This window comes from Empidonax traillii, unplaced genomic scaffold (genome assembly GCF_003031625.1).
Source record: "Empidonax traillii isolate 1590-97213 ecotype Southwest subspecies unplaced genomic scaffold, ASM303162v1 scaffold9:size3134949, whole genome shotgun sequence".
Taxonomy (NCBI): domain Eukaryota; kingdom Metazoa; phylum Chordata; class Aves; order Passeriformes; family Tyrannidae; genus Empidonax; species Empidonax traillii.
Genome location: NW_020955202.1, coordinates 1,115,567 through 1,139,386, shown reverse-complemented (window position 1 = coordinate 1,139,386; position 23,820 = coordinate 1,115,567). Strand labels below are relative to the sequence as shown.

General features: G+C 37.0%; 2 protein-coding genes across 8 annotated transcripts in view; one reads left to right on the top strand and one right to left on the bottom strand.

Moving 5' to 3' along the window:
• SGCG (sarcoglycan gamma) overlaps nt 1-4,942 on the top strand; it is a 101,877-nt gene extending 96,935 nt beyond the window's left edge. For all 5 annotated transcript variants that reach the window (XM_027884287.1, XM_027884270.1, XM_027884278.1 and 2 more), the window contains 2 exons: nt 2,147-2,270; nt 3,763-4,942. In XM_027884287.1, coding sequence (XP_027740088.1) covers nt 2,147-2,270; nt 3,763-3,936 — 298 coding nt within the window. In that variant the 3' untranslated portion in view covers nt 3,937-4,942. The remainder of the gene's footprint in view (nt 1-2,146; nt 2,271-3,762) is intronic.
• A 3,705-nt stretch (nt 4,943-8,647) lies between these two features.
• The window catches only part of SACS (sacsin molecular chaperone), a 61,092-nt gene continuing 45,919 nt past the window's right edge, over nt 8,648-23,820 (bottom strand). For 2 of the 3 annotated variants that reach the window (XM_027884251.1, XM_027884258.1), the window contains one exon: nt 11,208-22,768. In XM_027884251.1, the coding sequence (XP_027740052.1) occupies nt 11,208-22,768 (11,561 nt within the window). Of the gene's footprint in view, nt 22,769-23,820 lie in introns of all 3 variants that reach the window. The other variant, XM_027884244.1, reaches the window with a different exon arrangement.

Genomic DNA, 23,820 nt, shown 5'->3' with positions numbered 1-23,820 from the left:
TAAACAGCAGAAATTTAGGATTGTGATTAATATAGCAAATGTAATTCTGCCATATAATTTAAATAATATGTCAGTCATATAAATCTGTAAGTGCTTCTGAAGTCTGTAGGCTTCTTACCAGCAATAATTTTGGTAGAGGGTAAGAAATATTTCTCTGGTGTTTGGTTGTTTTTAAGCCTCCAGATTTGATATATTCTCAAAAATCTGTCCCAGCCTTCCATCTTGTGATATTCAATAGAGTTTAAAAAGAAAAATCTATACCTACATATAGACTACTTACACAGGTGAAGTACTTTGCAAAAGAACATGAGCTATTTCAATGTTTATAGGTTTTTGATAACACAAACTATGGTAAATATATTCAACTACCTTGACTCTAACTTATGAAAATATATTAAAGATTAAAAATACAAACTTTGTTTAATTTTTCATTATATAATGCATTCAACTGTGCATTGGAAAATGGAGCTTAAACTAACTGAAGGTGACTAACCCAGGAGATGTCAGGGAGAGGCAGATCATAGAAACATAAAGTCATAGAATGGGTTGGGTTGGAAGGGACCTTTGAAGATCAGAGAAGATAGAATCTTCTGCTACCACTGGCCAGAAGTGATAAGCCAATGTTGCTTGAGTTATTTACAGATTTGGGGATAAAAAAACTGAAGTTTAGTGACTGTGCTCAGATGTCATGGATTTAGGTTTTAAGTTATCAGCTGGATTTAGCTTCTTCAGAATTTGAAGATACAACTGAACTTTCTCACGAGCACAAACTGACTTCTTTTAAATTCTAGTTTTAATGAAGTAACAGGAAAAAAGGGAAGAATTGAAATAGTCTCAGTAAATTAAACTTATCAGACAGCTCCATCAGGATTGTGTGCAAAACCATTTCATTCCTATAACAGTCAGGATCTGGACTCAGTACCTGCTGCATACCTAGTAAAGGGCTGCTGAAGCACAGCATTCCACAATCACCTGGATTGGCAGCTATGGAGCCAACACAGCATCTGCTGGGATCGTGTGAACATATGTGTGCGAGCACTCTCTCTCGCGCACACACACACACACACACACACACAGTGGATAAGAACATGCAAACCTGGGAACAGGGACGTGCATCTGCGTTCTGCACTATGGATGAAACCCACAATATTTCACATGTGTCCAGGGAAGGTACTGAACAGGAGAGGTAACACAGATGTAAAGTAAACAGGGACCACCAGCTGACTCATTTTCTTTAGCTTTCATATTCACCTGTTAAATATTGGCTGATAGTGTAAACTTAGGGCTGGTATCAGTAGGAAGGGTGAGCAAATATTCAGGGTCAAAACCTAGTGGGTATCAATTCCGATCCTGCAGTGCTCCCAGTGTCTCCAGATGAAGCAGTTCTATGTAGCAGTCAAAAGTCACTGTCTTGTAGCTAAGCTTGGGCTTCTTCTTTCCTTCTCATAATTTTTAGTTAGTACTTCTATCCCTACTACTTACCATGGAAATGATACCAGAATTCTGAAGAAACAAAGCCTTATCCCTTTGGAAAATAGGAATCGTTAATCCTGCACAGCTGACCTGACAAAGTGATTACTCAGCTAATGCAGTACCTTCCTGCCATCTTGTGGCACTGCAGGTTTTGCAACTCTGTTATATTGTGTACTTTTTATTTCAAATTAAGTTAATGGTTTTTAAGTTTCAGATGTCATCTAGTTAAACAATACGCTGAGTGAAATCTTGGTCCAACTAGTAGCAGTGTCAAAACTCCCATTAATAAAACAAACTTCCAGATTGCACTAATTGTATTAATTTCAAGGTCTTATTATGTCAAAAATGAAAATAAATTCAAACTTAATAATGTAAAAATGGGTTTCAGTTTTAAAGACTAAATTACTGTTATACTGAAATAATCTGTAGTTATGTCTGAATTAATACCTTGCATTTGTATCATGAATTAATCTATATTTTTCAATTGGGATGCTTTGGTGGTTTTTGAAATAGCTACCTCCTCTTTCAAGTCTGCCTAAAGAAAAAAGAAAATGCATCTTTTATATGACTTCAGGCAAGAGCCTGCAAGGGCTTGTTCAAAATTTACTTACTTTTCAAAAGTAAGGGACATATGAGATTGTGCTACTGTCCGATTTCCTGCTCCTGCTTTCAGGCTGGAATCACCAACTCGATCTTTGAGCATGGATGCACCACGAGGAATTAATATCAAAGCACAAGCTGGGAATATTGAAGCTCTTTCCCAGATGGATATCAAACTACACAGCAGTGATGGTGTGGTGAGTACAAGCCTTTCCATAACTATGGTTGATCTTCCTGACTGAATGACTAATAACTTCAAGCCTTTTTTTCAAGTCTGCTTTAATTTAATTCCTCAGGTTTTAGGAGACAGGATATTAAAATTAATAGTGCCAATAATAAGACTTTATGTAAATAATACTACCAATTGACATAATGTTGTATTAGCTTAGAAAAAAGCTCTCTAATAAAACTTGGTTAGCACTCAGCTCCCCATTAGCATAGTGATCCCCAGGCACCCCAGTGGGGAATCCTGGCCCAGAAATAGACACTCAGCCCTGGAGTGGCTAAATTAAGGAGTGAAGCTCTTCAGATATCATTAAAAACTGCCCTGTCAGCAACAGCACGCAACATGCAGCAGCCTGTTTATCCCCTCTGCAAGGCTGCACTGGTTCTTCCACAAAAGAGCTACAGATGAACCCATGTCCGTCCTTAACCAGCCGGCTCGGTGGTGAGGCTTCAGCATTCAGGCCAGGACAGACCTGGGTCCAGCAGCAGTGCTCATGTCCTGTTATTCAGTGTATGGACAGGGACCCCCTGTCATATCTTAAAATCATTGAATGAATTGTGTTGGAAGAGACCTTCAAGACCTTCTAGTTCCAATTCCACTGCCATGGGCAGGGATACCTGCCACTAGACAAGATTACTCGGAGCCCCATCCAGTCTTGCCTTACTCACGTCCGGTGATCCACAACTTCTCTGTGAAACCTGTTCCAGTACCTCCCTTCTGGAAGAAATTCTTTTTTATATCTAATCTAAATCTACCTTTTCCAGTTTTAAACCAGTATGCCTGACAAAAAGAATCCCTTCCCAGCTTTAGTGTAGGCCCCCTTTAATTACTGGAATGAGCCTTCTCTTCCCCATGCTGAACAACCCCAGCTCCCTCAGCCTTTCCTCATGGGGCATGTGCTCCATCCATGTGAACAACTTTGTGGCCTCCTCTGGACTCACTTCACCAAGTCCATCTCTTTCTTATGCTGGGGATCCCAGAATTAGACATAATACATCAGTTGGAGTCTCACAAGGGCAGAGTAAAGGGCAGAATTCCCTCCCTCAACTTGCTGGCCACAATGCTTTTGATGCAGCCCAGAATGTGAATGACTTTCTGGGCTGCAAGTGCACATTCCTAGCTCATACTCAGTTTCTCATCCATCAATACCCCCACGTCTTTCTCCTCAGGGCTACTCTTAATCCATTCATCATCCAGCTTGTATCCATATTTGGGATTGCCCCAGCCCAGGTGGAGGAGCTTGAACTTCATGAGATCTCTGCTAATGAAGACAATGGGCACCAGCTTATCCCCACAATGTTCCAGTGTCTGCAAAGACTGGGCACTTTTATGACACTTGTATGACAAGCTGAGGTACAAGGCCATTCTTAGACCTCTGCCTAGACAAATTCAGCTTGTTTTATGGCGTGTTATTGCTTTATTATTTCTAACAAGCCCATTTGTCCTGCCTTTTCCCAACGCAGCTTTTGCTCGACGCTGAAACTGTGCGACTGCCCAAACTGCCTGAGGGTGCAAGGGGTGGATCCGGTATTTCTCAGGGGCTCTATGAAATCTGCGTGTGTCCAGATGGAAAGCTCTACTTGTCAGTGGCTGGCGTGGGCTCCACCTGCCAAGAATACAGCCGTGTCTGCCAGTGAGGCACCAGAAAAGGCCACACACCCCCTTGCGCAGTTTTATATTTCTGCTAAAAAGCATTACTGAAAAGAGTATTTTTCAGAATTTAAAAAAAAAAAAAAAAGTACTTCAATTTAGGAAGCAAATTTGTATCGACAATTCTGGACTACAGGGTGTAAGGGGAAGAAGAGCACAAATGACATTTCAGCTTCAGAAGAATGACTTGAATCAAATTACATGTTCTGTCAGTAACATTTTGAATACAGCCTTATGGAGAACATAAAAAAATAAAAATGTTTCCTTGCTGAACTATTATTCAGTTCAGAAGATTGTCATTGTTCGTATTTTTGAGATCAGTGGGTTTTTTCTCTCCCTAGATGTAAGCACTTGCTGTATTAGTGGGTGAATTTAGATTGAGGGAACTACTTGAACTATTTGCTAAGACAAAGCATTATTTGGAGAATGCAGAAAGTGCCAGCAAATGGTCTATGCAATTTTGTTCTTGCAATAACATGATATAAAAATGTGGTATTTGTATAAGTTCTCTGTAAAAGGTATTAATTTGCTAAAGCTTTCTATTTTAATTTGGCAGCATATATGCTGATTTGCTTATTACTGAGATTCATATAAAAATAATAGTAAAAGCTCCAGAAGTTATTAATACTTTTGTGCGTCTCAATTCTGTCCACTATACAACAGAGAAATATATTATTAAATTTTATAATAGCAATAGTTTGTTCTACTGGTTGTACTGTCATACTCATTTAAATTCTTTTTTATTTTTGGACATGCTAATTCAACAAGGCAATTTGTTCTGCCAGCTGGACTCCTAAAAAGAAAAAAAGTGTGGTTTCAGATTGACACAAGGAACTGTTTGAGCAGTGGGGAAAAAAGTTCTTTTTTGCAGCCCACAGGTTTCAATCAACAGAAATATTTTATTTCCATCTGCAGCTGTTGACTGATATGTCTGATCCTGACAGAGTGGGACTCCATCACAAACGGAGAGAATACAACTGCTCTTTATTATTTTTTACATTAGGATCTGCATTACAAAATAAGTGCTCACCAGAGTTGACAAGCTGTTTATCAACCTTGTAAAGAAACACAGCTGCAGATCCATTCTCCTGTACAATGTTGCACTGAACACAAATAAATTGTTTGCATACCTCTGGGTAGCAAGATTTGTATTTAATAGTCTGTTGTTTAAACCTTGTGAGTTTTTAATTCCTGTGATGCTGTTTTGTGTACACTTGATGGTATTATTATCCAGGAAGGAGTTGCTATCACACAGTGCCTTGGTGTCTCTTTACAGAAGGATTTTAACCCATAGTTGTTAGTAAAGCACAGGTTATCCATCCTTTGGAAAAAATAATAATCATCCTTAAAACAGGACAATCTGAAAAAAGAATTACTAACTTTTTTTAAATTTGCTACTTCAGCTCTGGTGAACAAGGGAAGAAAACCAATACTCAGTTAAGATGTCTGGTACACACAAAAGCCTGAGCTGAGAAACAGTCCCCTGTTAACAATATCCACTATTTTTGTGGTAAAGCCCTGGACAGTCCCTGCCTCAAGGGCTGCCTTTGCAGTTTATCTAACTAGTTCCACCAGGGTGGAATCCTCACAATTAATACAACCCAGAAGACCTTCAATAGGGTAAGTAGGAAATGCTTGAACTGAGCTTAAGCAATTGAAGCAAGGTCTCATGCATTATTTGGAGACTGCTCCAATTGCTAATACATTCCCTGAATGAGAAGTAGGAAGCCACACTTCTTCTACATCTGAAATTCCCTTTTCCTGGGCTTAGACTCACTCACATACTCCTACCTTCAGGAGCAGGTCTAAGGTTGTTTGCCATAAAGAGAGGAATGTATATCTCCACAACAGTCTCTCTTGATTATATCTGTCCCTCCAACTAAGCCCTCTCCTGAGACACACTTTAATAGAAACATGTCTTCAGTATTCCATTCTTCAGTTTAGGTGGTTCCAGCTCCATGCATAAGTTTTTACAAAACAGATTATGAGCAGACTTAGCTTATTCATTGGATAGAAAGTATGAGTATTAAAATAAAGGTCAGCAAACACCTTTGTATGTGCCACATTCCTAAAAACTGTTGCTACAAGAAGAAGCTTGGAGGGCTGTAATTTCAGCAGTCTCTTATAGATGTAGTATTAACAGCAAAACTGGGAATTGCTTAGAGATTTCAGTCACTGTCTAGTTTTGAAGGCATTTGAATTGTCACCCTTCCCAAATTTCTGACACCATAGAACATATGCCCACTTCCATGTGGTATCAAACTAATCATTCACCTAATCTAATCACTGTAAATTAGGTACAAACTGTCTATTCTGCCAGCAATGGAAGCACAGCACTTTTAAGTTATACTTAAGTTATATTTTAAGCTTTTGTTTTGGAGGCGCATTTTCATATGTCATTTGCCAGTTAACACAGAACAAGGGATTGAACTCGGGCTTTCCACGTATCACAAGAATAACCTAACCTCTAACCTCTGGGTATTTGCCACTTCTGTTGCAACTTCTTACACTGCTGTTGTGCTGTTTCAATTAACGTTTTTACAGAACTGAGGTATACAGCTAGGACAGTAGTGTTACCCTGACTGGTAACACTGCTAATGGCACCTCATTTAGACATTGCAATAACTACCGCCTTTCTTGTATAGATAAACCTTCTGGACTTGCCTTAGTTCTCAGGTGGATTTTGAGTAGTACTGTAAAATAAAAGGTCTGCTGTACCCTCAGTGCTGCCGTCACCCAAATAACCAAGTTGCCCTTTTTAATTGCTAAAATTTCACTCTTCTTGTCATTATGCTACAATGTTGACATCGGAAGTATTGTTGCAGTATAGAAGTTGTGCACATCTTTTACAGCATGGGTGGAAACATCCTATTACTGAAGAACATTTTTTGGATTTTTTTTCTTTCAGAAACAAAATTTATGCTAAAATTACCACACTGTAATCAGGTAATGCTACAATCTCAATGGTTGTTAATCTCAATATAGTTCATACATCACTAAGTTATCATTTCTGGTATCTCCACATGTATGTCTTTCCCTTTCTCTTTAATACTTAAAAATTACTGTTTCTATTTGAATCAGACTTCAGTAAATAGTTACAGATTAACAGAAAATCATGGCACAGAGCAGTGTGAGTATGCAGATCTCTAATTTATTTGTAGAAGTATTATCCAAATGAAGAAGAGAAAAAATCACTACTAGCATAGTGAACTGTATTTTTTGGATATTTACTCCCTCAAAAAGAATTATTTACAGAGATTCTTGTAACTGCTTGCAATTGTTACACAGTGGAAAAATTATAGTAAAACTTCATTGGTGGTTGCCCAAACTCGACCCTTTTTGTTTCCATTTTACAGTCTTTTAGTGTTTACACTTGTCTATATAGCTTTATGCAGACTGAAACTGCAAGAATTGAAAACTGAGTTCTTGAATAAACTTTACATATTTTGAAAAGTCTGCTTCTCTTTTTGTGTTCAAATGAAACACAGCTTAAACAAATGTTTTCATTTTTAAACAAAATTATCTTCCCAAGACTCTAAGAATGTGAAATGTACAGTATTTAAAAATATGAACAAAAATCTTGGTCCAAACTAAAAATGTACTTTGCAGAATTTAGAAAATGCTTTACAAGCATTTTTCATGGTTTCACTGGTCATCTAGAATTCTTTGTCTTAATCAGTAGTAGGTAAAAGTAAACAAAAAATTACTCAAGTGGTACTGAACTAATCATACAGAAAACAAAGATAAACAGCTTTGATTAAAAACTCATTGACAAACCCCTTCATGTGACAAAAATTATGTCTTCTTCAAATGGAAACATTTACTGTGGCTGTCAAGGTTAATTATTTTTGAACTATTACTTCTGCATTTGTTCCATAAGACAATCCAACCTTTCTCAAACTGTTCAGATTCAGCAAGAGAAAATCTCAAAGGTAGTACTATGCTCCTCTACTTTAACTGGATCAATTGCAATAGATTTTATTACAACCTTGTTTAAAACAACCCATGTACCAAGTGAATGTAATCCTTAGGGTAAGTTTTTTAATCCTATTTTCCAAATCACCACAGTAACTTTACTGATAAGGATATGAGTAGAAATCATGCAAAACCGCATTTTTTACACAATAAACCATTTATTTTTCTTTTGGTAGTCAGATACACAAAAATCTATTTCCTTAACAAGAAAAAAAAAAGGTATTTTTCTTGTCTCTAATTGCGGAGGCAAGTGTTTAGTGTTTTTTAGAATAACTGTGTATGCCATTGTTTGAGAGGAAAACTTAAAGCTTCCACAGGAAGCTAGTAACAAGTCGGTCAAAGCTTCTTACAACTGCAGTTCCTTAGATTTAGGCTACTAAATGTATAGCTAAATCAGTTGCCTGTACTACTGATTTGTTTGCTGAACTTCTCATCTATAATCCTGGGAGACAAGACTGCTGAAGCTCCTTTTCCTAGATACAATGCTGGTACCTGTGGAAGACAGGGCATATTCCTGAACAAAGGGACATTAATGTGAACTTTTGTAATGTGCAGAATTACTTGTCAAATACATTTTTGTGAAACCTACATGCTAACATTTACTTCTACAAACCCTTACTAAGGAATCATCACATCCTAACTGTTCTAAGCTTCCACACCCAACTTAGGCACATTGCCAAGTCTCCAAGCCCAGCTAAAAGGAAGCAACAAGTAAGCATCTTATTTATGCATTTTTACTTTTAATCAAGAATTAAATGGCACTTATGAAATCAGTTTCTATCACAATATGGTTTACTGGTCTCACAAGACCTCTTTATTTAGGCTAGCTGTTACAGTGAATCAAGCAAATAAGAAAAGAAACTAAGCGACTTTTGACTGAGACACTACTTTTGCCTTTCTGTTTGCATCTGCATGTAAGTTTTAGTTTCTATCCAGCTTCAATAATAGAATAAATTAATTTTTCTGTGTCATTCAGGTTCTCTTCCTCATCTTGGTTCAATATTTAAAATTGCTTCAGGCCATTAGCTTCCTAAGAACTGGGACCATTTTCTTTCTTATAGTGTCAGCACTTAAAATATACCCAAAATAAACAAAAATTATAACAAAATAGTTTAGTAGTTCTTCACAGCGAGTTTAACAGTTCATAAAAATAATACTGGGAAGGCAACATAAGTTGCTTATAAAACACAGCTACATACTTAAAAGATTTTCTTTCTCAAAAGCTCACCTAAAAACAGGGAAGTGTTCATGGTGCTCCTGTTACTCTTTTTCATGCTGCCATGCTACCTTATGTTTTAGCTCTATTTAAAATGAAAAACATGAGAACTGTTTCCTTTTCAAGTATTTTGCTTATCCTCGATGCTATTCATCTGACTTACTGCACAAAGCAAGAACCACAAAGGAATCTATTTTAAAAACATAAGGAAATAACTAAACTGATTTGTTTCATGGCACACCAGGATTTGTGTTTTACTTACATGCTGTTTATTGCAAAAAATCAGCAAAATGCACAATTTGAGAAAATTGCAAACATTTGTCATTTCAAGAAAAAAGCACACTTTTCAATAGCATTTTAATATTTGTACAATTATTTAGAATTAATTGAAAAGAGATTGTGTATTTACCTGTAGAAAAGAAAGTCTGAAATAATAGGTAAATTTAGCCTACTTTATAAAACCAAAACACATCCGACTTAAATATATGTTTGCATTTTTCTTTATTAAAATTATGGCACTTAATATTTATTAGCAGAAGTAACAATAGGGCTCCACAATCAGAAGCAGTATCATCTTCCAAACATCATATTTGTTCAAGAATGAGCCCTTATAATTTACTCAAAACTAAAGGAGTCTTCATCACAATTTTTTATTTTTGGATTAAAACACTATCACAGCTGTATCAGCCCTGCAAGCTTGCTGTTGTTTATTTTCCTTTGTATTCTTTAAGTTAAATTGCAGTTTCACTGTGCTGTCAAGTAGACAACTGTAATAGCATGTCATTGGAAAATAGGTAACATTTACATTTAATGTGGCTGATGCAGCAAAGAAAAATCCTTCCATTTAGCATTATCCTTCCATTATTTATTTTTTAAATTTTTTTTTACAAAAATCTAATGTTGAACATATTGCATGACATTACCAGAAGTATTAAAAACTATAAAAGAAAGAGTGAGAACTAAAAATCAGATTTCTCTATGGCTGTAGTGAATAACAAAATAAAAAAAGCATTACATTGCAGCACCTTTAAACACGTAACAAAAAACAGTGCTCTGTGTACACCAAAAATGGGTTACTGAGTTGTACTGTTATCAATGTTTGTTTGTGGAAAAATATATATATATATGTACACACACAAAGGCACACACACGGGGGGCAAAAAAGAAACTCAAGCATTAAACATCTGAAAACTGAATTTTGGCGTTCAAAAAATAAAGAAATCATAAAACACCATACAGTAATCTTCACAGATTTTATATCATCCACATGCATTTTTCATTAAACAAAAATGACAACCTCTGGGAAAAAAAAAAAAGTAAATTAAATACTTCATTATTTTATAATAAGGTGAATGCAATCAATGCATGATAGGACATTGCATATTAAATCAAGTATCATTATTCAGTATTAAAATAACTGTACCAGTTTACCAGTACTAAACTATCCTTTAAATGTTTACAATGTGATGCTGCAGCAAATTTATAATCAGATCCAGCTGATAAGGGTATTACTGTGAGTGGCATGAATGTCCACAGAACACAAAAGAATACAGAAATGCTTTGGAGCAATATCTCCAAAGTTATTTTAACTTCCATCCCATCTCCCATTTCATTGTATGTCCAGTCTTAAGATTAATACATTGAAAACTGACATTAGCCTTTCAGAAACAGTATAATAAAGGAAATAAATCTAATAAGGAGTTACAATTACAGGCTTCATCTAACAGAAAGCTAAGCTTTGGTTATATAAAGTGCAGTTCGATAATATGCCAATTAATCACAATGTTGTAAATACAGCAAATTTCTGCAGCTCCATTTCCTTGCAAATTCTAAAAAATATTCATGTTTTACAGTTTGCTTAACAGCTGGCTCAGTTAAGAAAAAGATCTCATTTAAATGGTAAATTTAAATTCTAGGTACTTCAGTACCGTACACCTCTGTGCACTACGCTTCTAAACCACTTGGCAACATGTAACTTCTTGTATAATCTGTACAATTGCATTTGCAACCCATCACATGAAACACCTAAGCTCTTGACAAAACAGTTTCCTAACCTCTTCAAATAATTTACACTTTTTGTTGTATGAAGTTTTCAAGTTTTATTATGATACAAGCAGTACATTCCATCACTCTCATTGCAACTTCTGAAGTAAACCTATCATTGGGAATCTGTGGAAAAGGAAGCAAGTCAGGATACCTAGTTTTTAAGCTATCTACTCCATAAGCCTCCAATGTCTGAACATCATTTGTAAGCCCTTCAAGTTGCTGACTGTACTCCTCTATTTTTTGTGCGAGGGCTGCTGGTTTTACGTCTTTGTCTGACTTGCCTTTCACAGCGTAGTCAGCTGCAATCAATGCTAGTTTAGTCGAAAGGTAGCATTTAAAGCATACCCATTCATTGGCATTTTTATGAAGGTCATTTCGTGCAGCTGAAAAGTTAGCTCGGGCCTGCCTAAGCCACCGCCGTGCCTCCACAGGATTGCCAACAGACCTGAACGTAGGCGGGACAAAAAAGCGTTGTGAGTAAGATGGCCCTGTGGAAGAGGGAGATTTTTCTTTATACTGTTGCCTTTCAGATTTGTGGCTTGTTGCTTCCTGATTCCATGAAGTGTAAAATCTCTGAAATGAAAATTTGTCTGACTGAAATCGAGAAGCAGAGGATGAAAATGGTCTTCTTGAGGCTCTATCCATATTTTGATCCATAAAGGCCTGTTTTTCCATCCTGTTAATCTCATTCTGTAAATGTTTGAAAACTTCATTAGCTATATCAAGATTCTCTGCATTTTTATCTGGATGCCATTTAAGATACAACCTCCTAATAATCTTCTTTCTTTCAGATTCTGGAAGCTTCCAAGCCTGTTCAATCACAGATGTCACTTCTCTTAATATTTCTGGCAATGAATTTGACTTCATCTTTTTTGGAGAGTGATGTTTTGAGGACATTGTTTTGTGGGTCTCTCTACCAGTGAAGAGAGGTGGAATTGCTCTCGGTCCATGTGTTGGAAATTCTGTAGGACTGGTTGGGGTAGAAGGTGTACTATCCCTGCCTTGAGAACTTTCCTCAGGCCTGGAAAATTTGTACAAGTCAAGAGAGCTCACAATTTTATATTCACTATATCCAATATCAATCTGGTAAATCTTCCCTAGAAAACTAGGAGTTTCGTCATCTTCTCTTTCTACTTCTTGTACAATGATTGCATAGGTGTAAGTTGGCTGATATGATCCATATATATCACCACCTTCAGAATCAACAAGGTAACCAACATATTCACCAGGATAAAACACATTCATTGGATCCATAAGAAGTGTATAGTGGATTTCAGCTGGTATAGGAGTGCCAGGTGTTGGTAGTTCTAGTTTTGATGGCTCAGAAGAGTCATACTTCACTCCTAAACTGTCAAGCTTCTCACTGATCCGATAAATGTCATTACAACCCAGCATGGCAATTAAATATGAGGTATCAGAAATCAAGTTGTCAGTTGCAGATTTTAAGGTCATGGCTAACGCTAAGAGAAAATTTATGTCTTTGCTGTCAGAATGCTGTATGTAAAGCAATATCACTGCGTTTCCATATCTCTTCAAGAAAGCAAATGTTTCACTTTTGCTGTGGGGAATAGGAGCAAACCCTTTAACTCTTAACGTTGTTTGCAACTTCTCAAAACAGGAAACTTTCAAACCTTCTCGCAAAGCTTTGCAAAGTCTTACTGCTTTTTCTTCATTAGCTAGAAAAGCATTGTCATTTTCATGCTTCATAATCCTAATAAGTCCTGTGATAAACTGTTCTGAAGACAACAGTAACTGTAACCTTCCTTGCAAAGAACATAACGCTCCAAACTGACAAATTTTGGGAGACTCCTCATCCAAGTGTTCTTCAAGAATACTGCTAAGTAAGCGGGGCCTCAGTTTCTGAGGGAATAACATTATCAATTTAGTGTGAAAACCATGGTCTTTGCCTAAGTAACACTGGCTAAGATCAACAAGCATCTGCACACCAATGTTACCTTGGATTCTGCTTTTGTAGTGGGGTGCATCATCAAAAACTAAGATACTAGACTTTACCAACCTACCATCTTGACTGGGAAGGTAAAGGGCAAACTCCCTCATATTCTCAAGGTCATTCCTAACCTTTACAGAATCATTCTGAAGGCTTTTGAATAGGCCTGAAACTACTCTTTTAACTGTGCGCATTTCATTAGGATCCAATTGCTTTCCCTCTGAGCTCTTATATATGCGTCCTAGAACTTCAACATACTGCTTTGTTGAAATAATATCTTCAGTACCCAAATGTTTAAATAACTGATGGAAAGTACCAAGCTCTAGAGGAAGTTTGTAAAGATAAGGTTTAAAATCAGATTCATACTCAAGGTTTATTACCACCTCTTCAGGCTTAAGGAGCTTCCAACCTTCTTCCACCATTACAAAAGAAACTCCTCGAAGCTGAAAGCGGAATTCCCTCTTCTCTGTACTAAGAAATTCATAAATGCTTCTTAGGACCTTGGCCCTAGTTTTCACCATGTCCTCATCCAAAGTTGTTATATTGCATATGTTCCTGCAGTTATTGATAACTTTGTCCAGAGGAGGGTCCAAATTAACGTTCAGCATGGTTAAAACTTGCTCAAGTTGTTCTTGTGCACCAAGACTACTTCCCTCTTGCTCTTTGATGCTTAAAGGTGTTGCTTTCTCAGGAAGAATGGGACATGACGTCCACAGCAACTGCAACACATCAGTCTGTTTGAATTTAGGATTCACCTGTGCCCCATTGAATCGTATAAGAGGAAGTGTCCCATTAACTTCTTGATACTGGGGATGAAATCTAACAAATTCTGCTGGAGCTCGTTCAGGGCACAGAAAAGGAATCAGTGATAATTCTTTCAGAAAATTTCCTGAAAAAAGGTCAGTTCTTTCTTGGAATATGTGATGAAGGAGGACATCAACAGTATTCTGAAGTGTTTCTTTAGACCAGTTTTCTGTATTTGCTCGCATGCTGATTTCCTTAGCAAACTGTAGTAACTGCTGCTGTGAAATGACGAATTTCAATCCAATATATCGTAGAAAAGTTACCCACGATGGAAGGAATCCAGCTTGATTTTTTGGTTTTGTAAGTTGCTCTAGCTTCTTAAAAAAATCTTGAGGTATAAAGAATTTTTCAGGAAGCATAACTTCAAAGACTTTCACAGTCCTGTCATAAAAATACTTTGCAGGCTTTAACCTATTGCTTGCATCATGAATGATCAAAATGCTTTCAAGCTTTTCAAACAGCTGTTCTTTCATTTCTGAAGCTTCTTCAATGCTAGTTAGCCTATTCTTTAAGTAGATCAAATGTTCTAATTTTGCATCATAAGACAGACTTTCAACTTTTGGCAAAAGGTGTTTCAAGTACACTTCAAGATCATCCACGGAGACACAGCCAAGCGTAGTATACAAATCTTTCAAATGAACCTTCTCTTCAAGAAAAGCTGAGGAAGTTGACTGTGTCCATCTGTCTACTTCTACTGATGGGATGCTTTTTGTGAGGACGTAACACGTCCCATATTTTGAAATGCTGATGTATCGGCCACTAATGGATTTGTAACATGGAAGAGACTTTAAAATTTTAATGTCATCCTGAGATGTCAAATGACATAAGTTGCAATTGAAGTACATTAAAAGAGCCTCAAAGTCACTTTCTGCTAACTTTTCAGTCTTAAAAGTTGATGTCTGTACCATATATTGTATGGCTTTCAGAATGCTTGAAGGATTATCTATATTTGCTGTACGTCCTGACAACAAAGGCACTAAAGCACTGTCTTTAGAGCAAATTTTGTTCAATGCCAGCTGAATACAGCCTGTTTTCATCAAAGCATGGAAGACTTTATCACTTTGAGCATTTGGAAAAACAGCTATGTGCATAATGCTGAGAGGCAGTAAAACATCACACTCTGGCACAACAAGGTGATTGGCTGAGACAGTAAACTTTACACCTGGGAGCAAAGTCCAGTCCTTCAGAGTGTCAACAACACCATCGAATTTTGCTTGCGTATCTTCTTGCTCTTCCTTAACATTTATAGACTCACTGATAAAATGCCAGGCACTTTTAAGCCAAGATTCACTTGCAAAGTTTTCCTTCCATTTCATACAATTTCTAGTTTTATATTCTCTAGGCAACACAGATGATAACAATTCAGCAAAACTTCTGATATCAAAGACTTTTGCTACTTCACTGCTAAGCAGAATATTGCTGTATCTCAAATACAATGTGTTCATAAAGAGATCCTTGCGAGACGGAATCAGTTCATGGTATGTTGTCAAGAACTTCGGTCGCTTTGAATCAAAAACTTGCAAAACGTTGTCAAGAGTAAGAAGGAGCGGCAAACCCTCAATTTGGATTTCATTTTCTTCTGTATCTTTAAAACAGTAGTCAACCAGGAGTTTTAGACTATGGAAGAGTTTCAAATTTGTCTGCTGAAGACGACAGGGTAACTTTCCAATGTGGCAGTTAGAGTCCGGAAAAGAAAATGTCATCAAAAATAACCGGACATCAGCAGGTGTCACATAGGTGACAGGAATATCTGCATCTACCAAACAGTGGTAAAGATTTGCAGTCTCATCACAGTTATATACCAAATTAAATCCAATTTCTAAGAGTAGATGCTTGAGTCTGTAAACATTTTCAGCCACTGTCTTCCGTGTTGTGATGTTGTATTCTGTATTTTTGAGGTTCTGCAATTCATCTTGTAGCAAATTGTCAAAGAATGGCCTGCCTTTGTTCACAGTAGACATGTTAACCCACGTGATGATAACAGCAGAATGCAAATCAGAACCATCAACATTTGGAGCTCTCATAACAGGTAAAAGACGCTTCAAATCTTCATAAATGCAACTGTAAACTGCTTTCACTAAACAATACCAATCTGGCTGAATATCAAGTCTATTAACTGGAAAAAAGGATAAAAACTTTTTTAAAGTGTCTTTCACAGCATGAATAGGTGTGTTTTGCAGCACTGATACTGTAGGATCAGTACCTGGAAAATATCGTTTCTTCAGCTGAATCAGCAATTCAACATAGGCTGGTGCTATCAACGCTGTCATTAGACTACTATTCCAGTCACTTCTTACTCCAACACCGTTATCATCACGCCACAGGTTTCTTCTTGCAGAATCCAGAGCAAAATGTCCATTCACATGAAAAGGTAATCCAGTTTCTAATGATAAGGGTAAGAAACAGAATGCTCTGTGGGGTTTTTTGTAATTATGAGTAATGCAAGCTGCTACTCCACCACGAGGAAAAAGTGTAATATCCTCATTCTTGTGGGCTGAAACCACACTTTTGGATACCTTTTCCATGGCAGAAAAGCCTGACCGGTTACAAATTAACCAAGTTGTAAGATTTCCTTCAGAGTCTTCAGTATCCATGGTGTAAGTAATCTGCTGCACAGGTATTTCACTTAGCTGCTTTTTCTTAGTTACACTGTCGATCACAGAGGCATGGAATTGCTTCCGTTTCAGTCTGTCTCCATCAGTGATTTTGCCTTGTACAGAATAAAGCACATTCAGTGCTCCTGTCGCTTTTTCTATCTCACAAATAGAAATTTTTTCCATATGGTTCAAAAACATTAAGAGTTCTGCTCCATCTGTACGCAGCTTATCTAAAAGATTTTGGACCATTCTATCTGAGCATGGAACTGAGGAAATTTCTGATACTTTCGCCATTTCTCCATTTCGAAGAGGAAACCTAAACATTGTACAATTATCCAGTTTAAAGTGATCTCCTAAGTAGAGGTCCAGTACATCTGAGAACTGTGTTCTGAAATCTGCATCTAAATCTCTAAACATGCGGCCAGGACTTGTTGATGTTGAACCTGGTGCATATCTTGCATGAGGATCAAAAATACAAAGTATATCATTGCCAGACAGGAAAGATGGGCAATCAGTAATATGGTAAACAGAATTGAAACCTATACCATATTGTCCAGTTTTACAGGGATTTCCTACTTTTGTACCTTTTCCAAGGTTCTGAATTCCCCGAATATCATCTTCTGTAAAAGGCTGATTGTTGTAAACACACAGTGCTGGTCCTTGAAGTGGTGCCCATTTCTCATCAAATATTCTATCAGCTGGATGCTGTCTAGGATCAAACACAAAACAGATCTCTGTGGCTTTTGCATCATCTGCATTCTGAAGGAGCTCTTTCAGCATTTCTTTTTCTGAAGGGTATGCATTCAGAATGCTTTTAATTCTACTTGTCAATTTCTCTTTCTGGCCAAATTCTGTTCCAAGGGTAGTAAAACAGATATTTGATGCGTATCTTTCTAAAGCTTTATGACGTTTTGGTATTGCTCCAAGTTTCACTGCAACTTCTCTTGGAATATCGCCATGACAATATTTAACAGTTGTGTCTTTAACTTTAATCCATGGACAGTCATTGTAACACAAAGATTTTGCAGGCAGAAGTGCAAGACGAGTATCTGGCAACAAAATATCACCATATTTTTTCTCACAAAATTCCTGCTTCTTCTCTCTAATGAGGCCCCATATTCCTTCACTAATTATTCTCCTACAGAGCTGAAAGTTGTCTTCAGTTAGTTGTTTGGTCCCTCTTTCCTGATTTATTAATTCTAGAACTGCAGCAAAATCTTCAACTGTAAAAGCCTGTCTTACACCCACACCTTCAAACAGCTCACGGAAACTATTTTTATATTTGTTAGGCAACTGATAGAGATAGGGTGCTGCTTCAAAATTCAAATGAAAAGACACTTTTTTTGGATCAGCATACACATTCTCAACCAAAATAAAACTACAGTTTGTCAGCTGTTCAATTATCATGGCTTTTGTTGATTCACTCTCTAACATTGCCTCATGTAGGTATTTGTAACAAGCATTAGTGATATTTTCTTGATACAGTGTGATTCCATCAAATGACTTTGCAACTTCTTCTAACTGATTTATGACTAAATTAACAGGTGGTTTCTTCAGTAAACCCAAAAATTCTTTGACAGCTAATGACAAAGCACCACAACCTTTAAAAGAGTGGGAATTTTCATTAAGAATTGGTTGTGTGAGGCAAACTATATCCTGATGATCAGCAGTGAAAAGATCAGTTGCTGAAAACATCTCTTCAGGCTGAAAATCACTGCCTTTCCAATGCAGTGAGAAGCCTGCTGGTTTGCTAAGGAAAGGAAGGAAAGGGATGGTTTGACATTTTGCAGCAAATTCTTTAGCTCTAGGATCTCTAGATTTTAGTTTTTCATCAATAAGACTCAATATAATACTGCTTCTGAGACAAGCTGCAGCATGATCAGTCTTATTAATTTCGGCTACAGACTCTGCACGTTCTATTAGATCTTCCCATAAAATATCATCTTTAGCCATTCCCAACTGAACGAGTTTAACCAAAATAACAGGGTTTAGATAATCCTGAGTGGTACCATAAGGAAATCTTCCATCTTCAGCATCATATAACTTTGCAACCCTTCCTTCAGGATGGATCAGTCTAGATGGTGTAACTAATGAATGTCCATTCAATGAACAGGGAATACATGGAGTAGCACGAAGAATTCCTGAGAACTCCTCAACTTTTTCATTGAGAACGTAACGCATCAAAGGATCACGCAGCTCTGCATCAATCTCCTGAACATTAGGGAAAAATACCTCAGAAAAGAACTGTTTCTCAGTGAAAGTGTTCTCCAATAATATGTATTTGCATCCTGCTTCTTCAAATCCTGTCTTTACCCAGGATGGGAGATCTACAGCACACAGATTTTTGGAACCAGTTTTTTTAAGGTACTTCAGAAAGATCCTAAAGGCTGACGGCCCAACATCTGGCCGCTTCAGTATAGAGTCATCTAAAAACCTTACATTCTTCATGGAAACCCAAGACAAACCATCAGAAAACACTTTGATTCCTTCTTTGCTTTTCATGTGAGCTATGTCTTCATAAAACCCTTGACAAATAACAGAAAAGTCATCATGAACTGAATCGGGATCTGGCCACACTGCACAGTAACTGTAGTCAACTAGCTCACCATTGATTGCCATGTCACGTAAAACACAAAGGGCTTCTATGTAGGCTTTTACAATAACATGCCTCATGAATACTGTATTCCATCTTCCTTTCGTGTCTGTTTTCCAGATCTCTTTCCGATTTGAAGTAACTGCAAAGCAGCCATTTATATGAAGAGGTAAGCCTGTTTTTATTCGCAGAGGTAAATAGCAGAATACTTCACCTATGGTGTTGCAATTAGGTTTCACAACCCACTTTTGATCCTGGGTTTCAGACAGCAACACTCCTACACCACCACAGGGAACGAGACCTAGTCGTCGTCCACTTTCATGTAAAGAAAATTTCAAAGCATCTCCAACATCCATGCAAGAACATATAAGCCACGTTGTTGAATCTACTGTTTTCTGTGGCAATTCATCCGCTGATCTTTTCACCTGTCCTGATTTAGCCATCTCAAAGAAAGAAGCTGGATCCTCTTCGGTTCCTCTGAAAAGTGGAGACTGTAAATCAGCAATCCGCCTAAATACATGATGAAATTCTTCTACTACTATCTGTAAGATACATGATGACTTTGGTGTTTCAGTGGGAAGTTTTTTGTTACTGCTGCTGCAGACTTTCATGAGTTTAGCCGCTTCCTTTAAAACACTTACATTTGGTGCAGTCAAGGCTTTAGAAGAACACAGATTTTTTCTGATAGTGACAACATCTTGTGCCACACCAGGATCATCTGCTTCAATTTTCAAGTATTTCAAAACCATTGAATTTACACTCTGAGCAAATATTATCAGTCTATGACCACAAATGCTAAATTCATCCACAAGAGAGTAAATGTCTGCTGTATTGTAAGATGTACTGCTCACTTCACTCACTTTAGCTTCCTGCTGAGTCCTAAAGGACAGCCTGAAAAGTGTTCCTTTGTAGCTGTAGGGAGATTCTACTGTCAGTGGTAGCTGGCAACCAAAAACCCCAATAAATGGCTTAAACTGATTTGGAAATTTTCGCAGTCTCTTCTGTTGTTTACTCCAATTGATTTTGATCCCTGGGTTAGATTTATCTCTGATGTGCTTACTTATATGGTTGACATTTGGGTCAAACATAATCATGAACTCACGGCTCAAAATAATAGGAACATCAGTGATATGATAAACAGAATTGAATCCCAGTCCAAATTTTCCTACTTTGTCAACCTCACTCCTTTTTAAAGACTCTCCTAATCGAGTTATATTTAGGAAATCAGAGTCGGAAAACTCAGAATTATTGAATGACCACAAAGCTGGACCATGACATGCTGCCATTCCTGGATCCAGAAGATTCTCTCTTATATCCATATTTCGTCTCATGTCAATCAGGAAATTACATTCCGTTGCATTAGCATCATCAGCATTTTGAAGAAGCTCTTTAAAGATATCTGAAATGGAAGGGTATTCTTCCAAAATGTTTTTAATTCTTACAGTCAGAGGCTCTCTTTGCCCAGATTGCTCAAATCCCATATTTTCTGGATTAATCAGTCTTGTGCTAAGGCATGGGACATTTAACCACTCAGCAGTTTTCATTGGTATGTCTTCATGCACCAAAATTATTGGTTCAACAGAATCTTCAAGCAAATCATTTAAGTCATCAACTTTGATGTCACAGTAACAGCACTCATGAATTGGCCTCATTGCAAGTTTATAAGGAAGTTTGCCACTGTATAGCGGCATGGGTGTGTGCAGACTTGCAGGAATCTGATTGCTGTACAGCCATCTTATGATGCTCAACATAATATGAAGACTTTGTTTACTCTCTTGTTCTGAGAGAGACTGCTCACTCTTCAGATATATTTTCTGAATGACCATAGAAACATGGTCTGGTGTTAACTCCTCAATTGAACCACAACATTTAAATAACTGGTGAAACTTTGCCATAGTTTTTGGCACATAATGCAGATAAGGTTGGAGATCAAGATCAGGCACTGACTTTATTACTGCTTGTGTGAGGGAACAAAAGGTTTTACCTGTCCAAACCCAGGGAAATTTCAGGGCTTTAAAAGCTTCTTTGCCTTCTTCTAGATGATCATGCATAAATCCATAAATCTCAAGCAAGATATGCTGAAATTGATAATAGTCCTCATCACTGAAGGTTTTAGAACTATGCCAATCAACAACCACCTTGAAATGTTTCAAGACTGCTTTTATGCTGGGTTTGGTGGGGATGCCAAGTGCTTTTTCTATATCCAACAGTACATTTTCCACAAGAGGAACTGAGGAACCAACTAAAATTGCGTGTGATAGATCACACATTTCTGGTGGTGAACAGAGATTACACTGATCTCCTTTCCAGACTAAGGATCCAGGATAATTTGGAGGCCGTTCCTTACATGCAGGAATCCATTTTATCTTTTTCATTGCAGCTTTTGTTTCAGATGAGTGAAGCAGCATATGGTTTTTGTTCAAAATCATCAAGAGAGTTTTAGCTTTTCTTAACAGTAAATCATGATTGGTGTTAGAGTTAGCATGCAAATTTTCAATTTTTTTTGCCACTCTCAGTATATCACTTTCTTCAAGATTGGCTTCATTTTTTAAGCCTATTTGTCGCAGTGAATGAAGAATATCTGATGATGTAAAAATAACAGGGGGGAAGCAAATTTCCTCCTCAGCATAAAACAAATGTTGCAGAAATTCTACCTCAGGATCAAAAAGTTCATTTGCTGACATTATCTTTTCCGGTGAAATCTTAATAAACTTTAGTGGTGTCAGCCAATCTATCACATCTGCACTCTCATTTTTAAGAAAAGTCAGATTTTCAAGAACCCACTGCATTATCTGTGTTGTTTCATCATGTGAATAAAAATCACTTCTTATGTCTTCTATAACAAACTTCAAGCAATCTGTGCTTTTTAGCTGTTCTATTTTCAGCAGATTAGCTAAGCGAATAGTTGCTTCATCACTGCTGTCAATTATTGGAACAGAAAACCTTAGACCAGGAGGAATTTTGGCAGTGTGGTGTAATACCTTACTACCTTTCAGTCCTGTAAAAACAGGGACACTTTCATCAGATGATTTCTCAATTTTTTTAAATATTAGCAATTCCTGAATAATTCTTTTCTCTTTTTCACTTGCATCCGTTAAACTAGCCAAGAATGCCCTAAGAGCATCTTTATGTGTTGGCGGAAATGATGCAACCTGATTGCATAGTTTCTGTAAGGACATTTTTTCCATTATTTGTAAAACAGCACTTGGCAATGGTGGATGCACATATTTTTTTATAAGTGGATGTTGGATAGAAATATCCAGTTTCTTAAGTACAACTCCACCAACTTTCTGAATAATATCAGCTATATATTCTGGGAGCTGAGTCTCAGATTCGTCTTCCAGAACAATAGGTGAGGGGTTCCTAAATCTAACCAGTTCCAGTGATGTTTGATTTTCCTCCAGCAGTGTCTTGGGGATAAGCGGCATTTCATCAAACACACTCAAGTCATCAGAAAAATGTATATATAGATTCTTCCAGACCATCTTAAGCCAGGAGACTGATGGGTGCTTTTTCTCTTCCAAACCTGGATACCACTGCACCACCACATCTCTCCCAGGCCACACACTATTCGTAACTTCTTTAATGAGCCGGGCAAATCTCTCTGGGTTCAGAAGCTGCAGCTGAGTACATGGCCTCCCTGAAAATATAGCAAAAGGGCAAAGCTGTGAAAATCACAGAGCAGAGTTAAATAATAAAGTGCTTCAGGGGGAAGAAGAAAAAGGAAAAGAAGTTTGTTTTAAAAAAAAACACAAAAAAAAAAACACAAAAAAAAAAAAAACACACACACAAAAAAAAACTTGTGCCCTGCCTTTTTGTGGAAAAAACCCTGTTTGTTAAATAGGAGTGCAAATACCACCTTCCTTTGCTTTCAGGAGTTAATTAAAAGCAAATACATTCCATATTAGTGTAAAAATATTTTAAAATTGAAAATTATCAGTATGTTATTACATTTGTTAATTTAACACTTAAGTTTTCAGGCATACATAGCAACTAGAGATTTAGTACTGAAGTTAAAGCTTCAAACATTTTTTTGTTTGGTTGATTCTTTACTTTTTTGCCTAGTGGTAAATAAAAAATCGTTATTTGCCTATAATTGCAAATGTTTGAATAAGATTTGAAAGATTATTTATTAAGTATAGCAAACTCTGGCTCAGGTGCAGCTGATCTTACACTAAAACTTACAGGAACCTAGACTCAGTTGTGCAGGAAGTGCTGAAATTAAGTTTAGATGTATAAGCTTTTTTTCTTATTATCAAAGTCCTCACTAAAACAAATACATCTTTACATTCCTGCCTTAATCATCAGTAGAACAGCTTATACTTAAAAATTACATGACTTCCATTTCTTTAAAAGCAACAGTCCAAATAAAGATTAAGATAAATTATAAACATCCTTCAGAAAAATATTTTTTTTCCTTTTACTTCATGCCCACAGAGCTATGAGTTCTGTTAGTTCTATTGAACAGAAAGCACAGGCAACACATCAGCCCTGTGAAAGTGAGGAAAACTTGCAGAAGTGGCCCAAGAAGATAAGAATCTACTTAAAAGCTAAATCTAAATGCCTTTTATTTGAGAAGTTTAAAATACTGTTTTATAAACTACACATGTGATCTTGAAATACTGGAAATCTTCCTGTATGTGAATTTATTAAAAGAAATATGTAAATAAACCAATGAAAACATTGGTAATT